Raw genomic sequence first — 14,619 nt, 5'->3', positions numbered from 1 at the left:
TATCTTGCATTACTTCATACACTTGGAAGTTTCACTCTCCATATTTGGTCAGGTTTCTGATAAGCCAGTTTTCCTTCCTTCCTGCAGAGTAAAGGGAGCTCTCTGTGCTTACAGATTAACTACCTGTTTGCAGCAGGGACAGCTGCACAGGGGCGCCACTTTGAAAGAAGACGGTACAGCACTGTTTTTATGAAGCATGATAGAGTTTATGAACTAAATAAACGTTCAAAAGATTTTACAACAAGCTTCTGTGATTAATAAATCAGACAGATTAAGCAGACAGAAACGCTGTGGTTGACTAGACTGAGTCCAAGTTTAAGGAGAAAGGTCCGCCTTGGTTGAGGTGCAGAGAGCAGGCTTTATGCGAGGCAAAAGGATCAAAGGAAATAGGACCCACCTCACTCAGTGTGTGTAATAAAAACAGGAAGACATGATATTTGAACTGTGATGAGAAAACAGTGAGCACATTTTTTGATACTGGTTGAAACACAAACATGACGATTACTGAAACAGACAGAGATTGAATGTGATTATAAAGGCTGGTCTCCTAAACATGGTCTCACTTGCAAAAATACATGTTGTTCACTTCATCACGAGACCTTCATCAGATCAGCAGTCATCATCATCATCATCAGCCATCTTGACTGGGTGGAGGTCTAGTTCAGAAATGTTGTCAATAATTATATTTTTTATAAAGACTTTTCATGGTCTTTGTCTTTCTTACACAACTGGCCTATGAAACAGATGTCTGAATTATTTTTCTACTTTATAATAAGGACTCCAACATGCAAATCAAGCTCAGTATGTCACACCAAAGCTTTAAATTAGAATCAGACCCACCTTTTCAGAAGGAGGTTCATAGAAAGGATGTTTTGGTTTTGCTACACACACATTCAGGTGGAGAGGGGGTCATGTGGAGGTAATGCATACCTGTCAGATGTGGATTGGAGCCTGTCTGCTCTTACATCAGCGTCTGCATTGAAACTGATTCTTCGAAAGATATTGTAAGTCAGTGCAGACATAGATGAAATCCATTTTGTCCCAGTAGCTCAGATATCACAGTAATGTGTAGAAGGTGTAAACCAAAAGATACTCCTTCCCAATAAAAGTTTTACACTTTTGTTTTATAGTAGCAAAGTCCGTCTCCTGGCTAAAACAAGGTTAAAGGGTCAGTTGGGTATAGGTCATGCATTTTCCCTAAGGGGACAATAAAGTGACAGTAAAGTGTGCTTGTGACTGTGTTGTTTCCCTTTCTTACCCATTTCAGCCTGTTGGTAATAATAACTATCTATGAAGTCCTCCAGCTGCTCCAGGGTTGTCGATTATTGGTTCTACGTGTCCTAATTATTCCTTCGTTAAGTTATATTACGATAAAGGTTTATGAGATTTGTTTGTTTTCAAAAAACGGCACCGGGCGCCGCCATGTTGAATCTACACCAGTCTTGCAAGAACGGGAATCACAGCGTCATCGAAAAAAACCCACAGTGTCATCGAAAACCCACAGCGTCATCGAAAAATATCTTAAGATATCTTATCGTATCTTATCATACCATATCGTGTCTTATCTTATTGTACCGTATCGTATCTTATCGTGTCGTATCTTATCATACCATATCCTGTCTTATCTTATTGTTACGTATCGTATCTTATCGTACCGTATCGTGTCGTATCTTATCATACCATATCGTGTCTTATCTTCTTGTACCGTATCGTATCGTGTCTTATCTTATCGTACTGTATCGTATCTTATCGTACCGTATCTTGTCGTATCTTATCATACCATATCGTGTCTTATATTATTGTACCGTATCATATTGTATCTTATCGTACCGTATCGTATCTTATCGTACCGTATCGTGTCGTATCGTATCTTATCATACCGTATCGTGTCTTATCTTATCATACCATATCGTGTCGTATCTTATCATACCGTATCGTGTCTTATCTTATCGTACCGTATCGTGTCTTATCTTATCGTACCATATCGTGTCTTATCTTATCATACCATATCGTGTCTTATCTTATCGTACCATATCGTGTCTTATCTTATCGTACCATATCGTGTCTTATCTTATCATACCGTATCGTGTCTTATCTTATCATACCATATCGTGTCTTATCTTATCATACCATATCGTGTCTTATCTTATCATACCATATCGTGTCTTATCTTATCATACCATATCGTGTCTTATCTTATCATACCATATCGTGTCGTATCTTATCATACCGTATCGTGTCTTATCTTATCGTACCGTATCGTGTCTTATCTTATCATACCATATCGTGTCTTATCTTATCATACCGTATCGTGTCTTATCTTATCGTACCGTATCGTGTCTTATCTTATCATACCATATCGTGTCTTATCTTATCGTACCGTATCGTGTCGTATCTTATCATACCATATCGTGTCTTATCTTATCATACCATATCGTGTCGTATCTTATCATACCATATCGTGTCTTATCTTATCGTACCATATCGTGTCTTATCTTATTGTACCGTATCGTATCTTATCGTACCGTGTCTTATCATACCGTATCGTGTCTTATCTTATCGTACCATATCGTGTCTTATCTTATTGTACCGTATCGTATTGTATCTTATCGTACCGTATCGTATTTTATCGTACCGTATCGTGTCGTGTCGTATCTTATCATACCGTATCGTGTCTTATCTTATCATACCATATCGTGTCTTATCTTATCATACCATATCGTGTCGTATCTTATCGTACTGTATCGTATCTTATCGTACCGTATCTTGTCGTATCTTATCATACCATATCGTGTCTTATATTATTGTACCGTATCATATTGTATCTTATCGTACCGTATCGTATCTTATCGTACCGTATCGTGTCGTATCGTATCTTATCATACCGTATCGTGTCTTATCTTATCATACCATATCGTGTCGTATCTTATCATACCGTATCGTGTCTTATCTTATCGTACCGTATCGTGTCTTATCTTATCATACCATATCGTGTCTTATCTTATCGTACCATATTGTGTCTTATCTTATCGTACCGTATCGTGTCGTATCTTATCATACCATATCGTGTCTTATCTTATCATACCATATCGTGTCGTATCTTATCATACCATATCGTGTCTTATCTTATCGTACCATATCGTGTCTTATCTTATTGTACCGTATCGTATCTTATCGTACCGTGTCTTATCATACCGTATCGTGTCTTATCTTATTGTACCATATCGTGTCTTATCTTATTGTACCGTATCGTATTGTATCTTATCGTACCGTATCGTATTTTATCGTACCGTATCGTGTCGTGTCGTATCTTATCATACCGTATCGTGTCTTATCTTATCATACCATATCGTGTCTTATCTTATCGTACCATATCGTGTCGTATCTTATCATACCATATCGTGTCTTATCTTATCATACCATATCGTGTCGTATCTTATCATACCATATCGTGTCTTATCTTATCGTACCATATCGTGTCTTATCTTATCGTACCATATCGTGTCTTTTCTTATCGTACCGTATCGTGTCGTATCTTATCATACCATATCGTGTCTTATCTTATTGTACCGTATCGTATCTTATCGTACTGTGTCTTATCATACCGTATCGTGTCTTATCTTATCGTACCATATCGTGTCTTATCTTATCGTACCGTATCGTGTCGTATCTTATCGTACCATATCGTATCTTATCGTATCTTATCGTATCTTATCGTATCGTGTCGTATCTTATCATACCATATCATGTCTTATCTTATCGTACCGTATTGTATCTTATCGTACCGTGTCTTATCTTATCGTACCGTATCTTATCGCACCGTAAGTTGTCTTATCATACCGTATCGTGTCTTATCGTACCGTATCGTACCGTGTCGTGTCTTATACCATATCGTATCTTATCTTATTGTACCATATCGTTTTGTATCTTATCGTACCGTATCGTATCTTATCGTACCGTATCGTATTGTATCGTACCGTATCGTATCTTATCGTACCGTATCGTACCGTGTCGTGTCTTATACCATATCGTATCTTATCTTATTGTACCATATCGTTCTGTATCTTATCGTACCGTATCGTTTCTTATCGTACCGTATCGTATTGTATCGTACCGTATCGTATCTTATCGTACCGTATCGTATCGTACCGTATCGTGTCTTATCGTACCGTATCGTACCGTAGCGTACCGTGTTGTATCTTATCATACCATATCGTGTCGTGTCTTATTGTACCTTATCGTATTGTATCTTATCGTACCGTATCGTGTCGTATCTTAGCATACCGTATCTTATCGTACCGTATCGTATCGTGCCGTATCTTATCGTACGGTATCGTATAGTATCCTATCTTATCGTACCGTACCGTGCCGTATCGTATAGTATCCTATCTTATCGTATTGCATTGCATCGCATCGTATTGTATCATATCGTATCATGTCGTGTCATGACCCAACATAGTCCTCAAGGACCAAAACCTAACGCCACAAGAGCATTTTCTACCCCTGTTCTACTGGCATCATCAAAGAGTACTTACCCTTCACATGAAAATTAAAGGTTGACATATCACGCTTTTTTCATCAACATATATTGGTCTAAGAGGTCCCAAAACATGTCTTTAAAGTTTATGCTCAAAAAAACACTTTGAAATCAGATTTTGGCATGCCTGAAAAACACTCTTCTTCAGTCCTCCTCAGAACACTCTGTTTTCCCTCTGACCACGCCCCCTCAGGAAGTGGATGTGGCCTCGGCTCTCCAGCACGTTGATCTAATGTTTACATGTTGGCTGAATATACACGGCTGCTCACAGATCACGTTACTTCAACCCTCTGAATCTGATCCAGAATCTGATCCTGACGGAGAAGTGCCTGTAGCAGGACCTTTCTGAACGATTGGTCACAGATTTTGTGTTTCTGGTTTTATTTATCAGTATGTCGAAATGTGTCTTGGTACACAGCTACTAACCTGTAGCTATGTGGCTATGCTAACTAGCGCTAACACTTTTCCATGAAATCATCCACTAGATCTTCAATTCTGCAGACGTGGGGAGTAAAACCGACCTTTGTGTTTATTAAGACAGCCTACAACTAGCATGCCTCCCTCCTAAGCTCCTTGTTAGCACACATTTGTGCAGGGAATGAAAAACAGAGGAGGGGTTCAGTATTAATTTATACAGTCTATGGGCTGAACAAGCTCCGAGCTCTGACCTCCATGACAGACTGGATCTTGTTGTTACGTAACAAAAACACTGAAAACTGAAATGGCTCGTTTCACACACATTTACAGAAAGGTGGAGAAATCAAAAAAGGGGCAGAATGGATTTTTTTCATTCCCGGGGGGTTTGTAGACATGCCAGGGAAATATATTTCAGGTAGAGAACCACTAAAAAGTCGATTTTGCATGATATGTCACCTTTAACACACACTCCCAGCCCCATATTCTCCTAACCTTACATTATGGCAAGACTCTAAATCAGGTTCAAGTATTACATTGATGCAGACTGGACTTCATTATTGTGTGTCTATATGTGCGCTGTTTAAATATTTAAACTGTAAGATATTTGCTCTCAACCAATACCTTGCACGTTCCTGCACACTTGTAAAGCTCATCCACTAAGACCATTGTACATATTTGTACTGTTAAACTGTTTACATTTCAATTTTATTTTTTATTTCATCTTATTTTCTTTCTTCTACTGCTCTCTTTATTTCTTTTCTCTAACCAAAACACCTAAATATAATTATGTGTGAAAACATTCTTGGCCATAAACTTGATTCCTGCATCAGTGGGAAAGAGTTTTATTCATTTCATTCACATGTAATGCAAACACAATAAATATAAAAAAAACGATGCAAACATAAGATATAAAATCTGGTATAACTTGTCATTGACATCATTTTTAATTGTAAGTTAGAAATATTTTACTTTTACATGTCCCCCCCCCCCCCCACCATAAAGACTCAGTGAACATTGCATCACTTGCAGTAAACAGAGTCTGACCCGGTCTCTGCTACATTTTGTTGTTACCTCCAGTCTTGCATGTCGGCTGTAGTTACTGTTGTTGATGGACAACAGACCCTTTAATGGCTGGCACTCTGCTAGGGCCCCGCTGGCTCTAACACAATGGAATCTTTTAAGCAGGCTTTCTCGGGCCCTCCTGTTATCTGGCCTATCAAGTGTAGTCACATTCCTATCTCCATTACAACAGCCCCGAAACTCCATCTTGGCAGGGAGGTGTGTTCACTGTAAGATGAAATCTGCAGAGGAACGTATTTGGCTCAGACGAGGAAGTATTCATACTATTGTGTGGTTTCAAAGTTTCTAAACATGTTTTACAGTTGATCTCAGGCCACAGATTTTCTGTTGTGGTTTTGACTTACAGAAACCACAGGTGCCTTTAAAACCTTAGCAATAGGTTGTAATGAAATGCAAAGTAAACAGGGTTCATAATTGGCAGGCTGAAGGTGAGATGAAGGTCAGGGAAATACTTAATGCTATACAAAAGCAATACTATGTATTGTAAGCTATAGAAAGAAGCTCTATGAATATTATAAATTGACTGAATTATTATGAACCAGCCAACCAACGCAGAGTTTATCAATTCACTTTGTGAGTCACATCATTGAATGTATGTCTGTTTCTTCATACTTGTTGTAATTATGACATTTTTCTGCTGGTATGCGTACTTGTTTGTTCATTTCTCTTTTTGTACATGTCTGAAATAAAAAAAAAAATATATATATTTCAAATCTTCTAAAATGCTATTATATAGTTGATCTTAAACTGAAAGCACAAAAAAAAAAATCAAATGTCTGTGTTTCGAAAACAAACAAATAGCAGAGCCCCCATCTGTTGAATTGTGTATGGAAGAAATGGGAAACTTCTCTCAAGTGGAGAGAAATGGGCTCCTACTTTCTCTGTCAATCAAACAAGACTTGGTATCCCCTTCGACAACACACTTAAGATGCAAATTATCACTGATGACTTTATAACAATGATAAGGTTTTTGAGTGACATGGAGCTGAGTCTCTGGGCGGGGGAGGGATCAGGGGAAAGTTGTTTTCTTTTTGTTGCTTCTCTATAGATTCCTCTTTGATTTGTCCTCAATTTAAAATGAGGACAAATCTGTAACACCGTTTGTTTTATCAACACTCCCTCTATAGAAAAATTTTAACCAAAACTGAAAGCACAAACATGTTTTCCTAACTGTCTCTTGAGGTTGTTTGAGAAAATGAAGGACAAAGAAAAGCAGAAATGTTTATCTGTGAAAGAAGTGAACTTGTGAGAAAGGCTTAATAAATGTAGTTCATTTAAAAATATAAAAAAAAAATATATATATGGTGATAAACACATATAAACCAGAGGTTTGACCATTATTTTTTTATGAATGAGACATAATCACCAGTAAGGGTTGTGTTAAAGTATTATCAGCCATTGTGCAGAAAGTTATCTATTTAGCTCTAGGTCATTTTGAACTGTTGGGTTGGTACCGTGACATGTCTGAGGGGAACTGTTTGTCTTCAGGCAAAATCCAACACTCAGCATTCACAGCAAAATGAGACACACCTGTGGTTTCAAAAGAAACTGAATGCTTATGAATGTGTTTTCTTACTTTGAATCATCTATTTAAACAATGCAAATCTACCTTATTTATTCCAATCAGCCTTTTTTTTCAAAATGTAAAAAACCTTAAAGACTGTGAGATATTCATATTTGTATGGCATCTACATGAAATAAAAAAAACAAAAAAACATTGAGGAATAACATCCATCTGTCATCAATCAGGGCCAAACCTTGAATCTCATGACCACTTCTTTCATTCTTCTTGATCTAATAAAAGTATTCACTGTGTCCTTTCTTAGCCCCGCCTTTGTTTGACTGGTTTCGGCTTAACCAGTTTAGCCTCCCTCTCTGTTTACTCTATATAAACTGCACCTGCAGTACCTGTGTGATCACTCTGCCACTGTGCTGACACGAGACACTGACAGCATCTTCCCTTGTACAAGAGGGTACAACACTGGGTTGTTGGCATGTCATTAGACCAGGAAAACTGCTACCTGTGTAAGGAGTCTCTCAGGGATCCAGTGTCCATCCCGTGTGGACACATCTTCTGCTCCATCTGTCTGAAGACATACTGGGATCACGCTGACCACACTGGTACATACATCTGCCCAGAGTGCAAGGTCACCTACACTAAGAGGCCCACCCCAAGACGCATCGGAAGCTCCCGGCAATCCACCATGCAACGCAACTCTGAAGCCTTTCCACCTCCGCCTCCGTCTCCTGACTACAACTACGCAGGACCTCAGGATGTAGGGTGTGACATCTGCATTGGAAAAAAGCACAAAGCTGTCAAGAGCTGCCTGATGTGCCTGGCCTCCTACTGTGATCGCCACCTCAAGCCCCACTATGAGTCATCCACTTTTAAAAGGCACAAGCTGGTGGATGAGATCGGTCACCTGGACAGACAGATCTGTCCCCAGCATCAGAAGGGTCTGGAGCTGTTCTGTCGGACAGACCAGATGTGTATCTGTGTGCTGTGTACAGTGAAGGAGCACAAAGGTCACGACATGGTGTCTGCTGAGCAGGAGCGGGCGGATGAGCAGGTAGGCAACATTTTCCTTGACAACACTTTTTTTTTAGACTGTCTCTGGTTTATCAACAAAGTATTGACGCTAACGCTCAAAAGTGTAGCACCCATTGGGACAAGATTGTTTCACGTCTTGCAATATTTGATCATTTCTAAATCCATAAAGAATCAACCTGAGTCTGCAAAATGATGTGAATGCTAAAAATAGCAGTTCCTTAAGTGACCACTTTAGGCTGACTCCAAAGGCGAGTCAGTCTCCATAGACCCTCTGATTAAAACACCCAACTTTTGCAGAATTTAACTTGCTTACAAGCTGGTTCAAAAACAGCTTTGGCTGCTGTAGCTTATTTTTCTGTTCAAGATGATTTTAAGAGGGTAAATTATAACTTGGTTCACCCATTTATGTTTGTTTGAAGGCTTACAGGTTTACCGATTTAAGTGTGGATTGGCTTTAAGTGACAGGAGGTGATGCTAGCTGTCTACAAGATGTTATTTCAATTCCTGTCACTCAGTGAGACCTTTTGGCTCTGTTTGTGTTGTTATCTATGCTTCTTTAGTCTTACAACTTACCTCTACAAATGTCATCTCCTTCTTTTAAAAACAGGATGGTTAACTATCTGTATCACCAGCTTATGCATGAGCAACCGGCATAGACTGATGAGCTTTGATAATCTAGCATTTGCAAACCCCTTGCTCCTATTCTGCCCCACTCTCTTGTCAAAAATTTGGTCACTACTGGCTCCAGAAAACTAATATGGTGACTGCTAAAAAGTTAAACTCAAGGTTGAAAAATGGCAGTTGCTCAATGGAAGGTGTCATGGTGGCTACCTACACTATCAAAGTCAATGGACCAACATGCACATAACATGGTTCATTGCACTAGTAGTGACACAGTGGCAGATAATGAATGTAAAGGCAGCAAACAATGGGTGGAACAAGCCCACAAACCAAAGCCTACAGCATTCAGGGAGAAACGCCCATGTGATAACAAGACTGCTACCTGGTTGTACAGCCTCCAGTGTCAATATGAAGCTGTAAACTTTTATCACCAACGTTAAAACATACAGATAACATGATATAGATGGGTTGATTTGAGCGCTTGACCTGAACCTGAAGATGAAGCTGTTGTTAGTCTTTGAGAGAGGTGGGGTGCTTAGACTACCTTAGAGAGCTTGGAGTAGTGCTACTCCCTTTGTTGAAATGGTCTTTGCCTCTGATTTTGATGCCTCCTCAGTGCCAAGTTTTTAAGGTTTGTCCAACTAGGAGAAGTTCCCAAGGTAGACCCAGAACTAAACTCTGGGGATTATAAATCTTGTATAAAAAAAGGTGATGAATGTGCAGATTACTTTTTCAGTTTGCTGCTGCTGCCACCCAGACCCAAACAAGCAGGAATAAAACACATTAACAGAGGATTTATAGAGATTAAGTTGTGGTATTTCCCTCATCATTATCAACAATGTGTCTGTTGTTTCCTATTGTTTTGTAGCAACGACTGGGCGCCACCCAGGCAGAGATCCAAGAAAAGATTCATGATCGACTCAAGCAGATGGAGGAACTGAAACAAGCAGTGGAATCACTCAAGGTTTGTGCCACCATCATCCATCAGATTGATAAGACCAGACAAACCACTCCAGAGTGAATAGAAAGTTAATTTAACTACCAGCTCAGACAACATTCCTCCATGTCAGGGTGATGACAGCATCTCTCATTGTGCTAGAGAAGTCAGTGTGACGCCCAGTTGATTAATGGCTTGAATCAATGTTTCCTGTGTAGAGCTCAGCTCATAGAGCGCTGCAAGAGTGCGAGAAGATGTTCAACGACATGATGCGCTCCATCGAGAGGATGCAGCAGGAGATGACCAAGCTGATCTCCACCAACAAGAGAGCAGCACTTAGCAACGCAGAGGGCCACATGGAGCGTCTGAGCCACGAGATCGCTGATCTGAAGAGGAGAGACAGTGAGATCACTCAGCTGTCCCGCACTGAGGACCACATCCACTTCATCCAGGTGACTGACAACCACAGAGCAAAATTCAAGACTAAATCTGTTGAACTCTCTGGGTGTTTTGCATAGACTGGTATACTTGCAGATAACTGGTTAGGCAATCAAAGCTGCTGTGGAAGCTTTTTTTAATGTACTGACACCCATGCTGAGTTAACTTTGATTAACACGATTGTGTTCTTGTTTGTTTCTCTTTAGAGTTACCACATGCTGATCGCCCAGACAGAGGCTGAGGAGCTGCCTACAGTGAGCGTCAACCCTTACTTCACCTTTGGCCCGGTCACTAAGGCTGTGTCTGAGATGAAACAGCACCTGAATGAATTCAGCAATGATGAGCTGGTTAAGGTTGCCAAGACAGGTGAGTGTGAAGCCAGGGTGAAGTCCATACAGGGCACGAATCTAAGAAAAATACAACTTAAATATTCCAAAACCTTCAATCAAATGAATCAATAAACATGAATGTTCTGTCACCATGTCAACCCATTAATTTTGTATTTTGCAGTCAACAAAATGACCTTCTGTGAACTGGATGATTCCAAAAAGAGACGGTCAATAAAAAGTAAGTTTTTGATTTTGGATACCCACAAAACTATATACTACTGTCCTCTAAAAGGCTTCTTGTTGCCTGGAGCTTGGCACTCATTAAGGCCAGCCTGAGGTCACACAGTTAAAACATGGTTAAATGTTTACTTTGAGAGGATGTTAAACTGGCAGTGAGTTTACATCTCTCTCTTCTGTCATGGTACAGTTCAGATCAGCTACAATGATAACAGCAGGATTTCTAGATGCTGTAACAGCAACAGTATCCTGTTTTTTCTAACTTAGACTAACATTAACAAGCTCTTGAATTCAAGCATCATTATTCATCATGTCAAATGTCAACTTTTTCCTGACACAAAACACACTTATTTTCACAGATGATGAAGCACAACAAGCACAACAAGCACCAGCCATGTACAAGTCTGTTCCGGTCCAGGAGCCTCAGCACAGGGACGATTTCCTGAAATGTGAGTCTCAACTCTTCAGATTGTACTTTCCTGACTGACACAGATCGCTGCTCTCTCTGCTCGTTTCAGTGCAAATTAGATGCTGATGAGGTTCTCTGTCAGACCCTGTGGCTGACCACAAAATCTGATTGTAGCAGCTACTGTCTGTCCTACAGCGCTGCCAGAGACTGGGATAAAAAAAAAATACACTAGCTTGCATTTACTTTATGGTTTCACTTCTGTTTGCAGTTTGGGTTGCCTTCTGTATTTCAACAGTGCTGATGTTCCCCAACCACTTAGATTAAAAACAATCATTAAAGGCTGGGGGTATTACCCATTAAATGCAAATACATGGCCATTAGTTTTTCATAATGGCCCGCAGGAGGTCACCATTGTTGCTTCAAAGGCAATTCTGACCTCTCATGTAAGTCTACCACAAAATGACTCCGTTGATTTAGGAACTCAGCAAACATTTTTCTCACAAGTTTATGATCTTACTTTCTGGTTTCAAGCCTTCTTGATACAAAATTATGTTGCTTCTGTAAATCACGTCATGTCGAGTGAAACAGACTAGAGTGTGACGTGGAGTGTGGCTACCAACAAGATGCTTCCATGGGGGCCTGTAAGCAAGGATTTAGACTAAAAATGTGTATCCATTATGGTCCCTTCTGGCTCCAAAAACTGGAATTACAGCGGCCAAAGTAATTAACCTTGGGATTCAAGGTGGTGTTACAAAGTCCCTATAAACCGTCTTTGAGCTCACTCTCCAGTTAGAGGTAAAGTTGCACTTTGTTAGACAACATTTTGTTTGTGATAAAACTCACAAACAGTGATGATACCTCTGGCATTCCAGATCATAGACCGGGCCGATCTAGCCGAGGCCACCGGGTGTCCCACCAGCTGTGACCTGCAGAGGTGGAGGGACACAGCAGGCAGGTGACATTTATCCCCGGGGATTATTCTGATTCGTGTGTTCAGCCAGAAGGTCTCATGCTTTTTCTTTGTACTGCTTGTGCATAAGTTAAATTAAAGAAGTGCAATGGTGAGGGGTGCTTGGAGCTGCTAGGACTTGGGTTTCCTATAAATCACATTTAATCCAAGAAAGTTAAGCCAAATGCTTTCACCCTTTGAAATAAATACTCAAATTATCTTTCTAGATGCCTGCCAGCTCACTCTGGACCCAAACACAGCCTACAGACAGATCTACTTATCCCGAGGGAACAGAAAAGCAGCCCTAAAGAGAGACCCCCAGAACTATGGTGACCACTCTTCCAGGTTTGACTCCCTGCCTCAGGTCCTGTGCGTCGAGCCTCTGTTTGGAGGAGCTTATTACTGGGAAGTGGACTGGAGCGGGGAGGGGGCCGCCCTGGGGATCACCTACAAAGGCATCAAGAGGACGGGATACGCAGACAGCTGCCGCATCGGATACAACCGCAAATCCTGGAGCCTGTTCTGCTCCGACGCCAGCTACTCAGCCCGACACAACAAAGACCAGCTGGATATCCCTGCACCCTACTCGTCACGTATTGGGGTGTTCCTGGACCACGTTGGAGGCACTCTCTCTTTCTACGCTGTTGGGGACACCATGTCCCTCATCCACCGCTTCAAGGCCACCTTCAGTGAGGCTGTCTATGTAGGCCTCTGGGTTTGGTACGAGTCAGCTGTCACCCTTATCCAGCTGTAACTAAATCACACACTAATAATGAAAAATGTACAACTGTGATTGAATAATGGTATTGGTTTAAAGAACAACAATCAAAATGACCTACTATCCTAATGAAATGTTATTATTCTAGTACAACACTTGTCATTTTGTATTCATTAAACAGTATGTGTTAGTATCAAGTAATGTTCTAAATGACTGTGAAGATTCTGCAAATAAACACATGTAAAATGTAAGATCAGGTGAATAAAGTGCATCTAAATTATCATTAAGAATGATGTAGACTATAACTGACTGTAATATGTGATGTGATCATTTATGAAGGTTACTATAAACTTATTTTTGTCAATAAAAAGTTAGAATAAAAAAACATTGTTGTATTATTATTGCATTTTTACCTCATGCTTCTACTATCACAAGATCCACAAGTGTCAAAATAAGAAGCTGTAGAGTGAATAAAATGTTTCATTAATTCATTAAAACTCTTTTAAATCAGATTAGCTGATATTTTTGTGTTACAGGGGTTTCAAACACTGTAAAAATAGCAAAGTATCTAGTAAAGAACCTTGATTTACAGCCCACAGTCATTCAGATCACCACATCTAATGCCATGATAAAATTAAAATGCGTTTGCATCACAATGAACTGCAGCATTCAGAGTTAACTGTGTTAAATATATCTATAAGGGTATTGTTCTTTATAATGGCACAATTCATCCTCTATAATAAAAAATTAAATGTACACTGGGATGTTTATCTGCAGCCCATAAATTGTGATGAATGAATGTCCTATTTCACATTGAGACATTTTGTCCGTACCATATTGATAATCAAGAACAACTCAAAAACTTTTGGATCTTTGACATTTTAGAGTGGGGTAGTGCATTTTGTTGTGAGTAAGTAGGAGTGATTGTCATTGTTGTTTTTATGGAGGTCTGAGAGGTTTCTGAGGACTCGTACAGAAGTATTTCAGGTGTGACTGAGACCCTCATGAGTTTACAGTTGGTAGAGCCTCATTCAGCAGCAGTTTTTCATAGAGTTGTAATGTTTGTTTGACTCTGAAGATGTTTAAAATTAAGTTTGGATTCAGGCTGTAAGTATTTAAGTGATGCTAAACCTGAGGGTTTATTTGTTCACAGAAGTAGCCGTTGAAGTACTTTAATTTGATTATTGTAGGCGATTTAACAATGCAGTTAAAGCTAATGGCCAGTGTTATTCTAAAGAGCTTGTAATGTCAGCCTGTTTAATGAGACTGTAAGGTCCTGCTATCTTTTTTTTAGTGTCAGAATGGTAGATGTCTGGGGTGATAAAAATGAATGGGTGTTTTTTGGACTGAGGTACATACAGTTTGTCCATTCTCATGTCAGATAATTTCTAAACAT

General features: G+C 39.8%; 1 protein-coding gene across 1 annotated transcript; it reads left to right on the top strand.

Annotated features, from left to right (window-relative positions):
- Positions 1-7,967: 7,967 nt before the first annotated feature.
- On the top strand, positions 7,968-13,553 carry ftr83 (finTRIM family, member 83). The gene is made up of 7 exons (XM_034684262.1): positions 7,968-8,604; positions 10,075-10,170; positions 10,362-10,595; positions 10,788-10,947; positions 11,092-11,148; positions 11,507-11,596; positions 12,733-13,553. The coding sequence occupies exons 1-7, from the start codon at positions 8,029-8,031 to the stop codon at positions 13,257-13,259; spliced, it is 1,740 nt and encodes a 579-aa protein (XP_034540153.1). The 5' UTR covers positions 7,968-8,028; the 3' UTR covers positions 13,260-13,553.
- Positions 13,554-14,619: the final 1,066 nt, after the last annotated feature.

Source organism: Notolabrus celidotus, chromosome 5 (genome assembly GCF_009762535.1).
Source record: "Notolabrus celidotus isolate fNotCel1 chromosome 5, fNotCel1.pri, whole genome shotgun sequence".
Taxonomy (NCBI): Eukaryota; Metazoa; Chordata; class Actinopteri; order Labriformes; family Labridae; genus Notolabrus; species Notolabrus celidotus.
The sequence above is the reverse complement of the archived record's forward strand: the minus strand, read 5'-3'. Positions and strand labels throughout refer to the sequence as shown.

What these genes read in the sequence shown, in the direction of transcription:
- ftr83 (XM_034684262.1), top strand. Translation starts at nt 8,029, where the DNA reads ATGTCATTAGACCAGGAAAACTGCTACCTGTGTAAGGAGTCTCTCAGG. An exon ending in AAGCAGTGGAATCACTCAAG is followed by an intron (nt 10,171 to 10,361) that starts GTTTGTGCCACC and finishes TTTCCTGTGTAG; the next exon opens with AGCTCAGCTCATAGAGCGCT. An exon ending in GGTTAAGGTTGCCAAGACAG is followed by an intron (nt 10,948 to 11,091) that starts GTGAGTGTGAAG and finishes TGTATTTTGCAG; the next exon opens with TCAACAAAATGACCTTCTGT.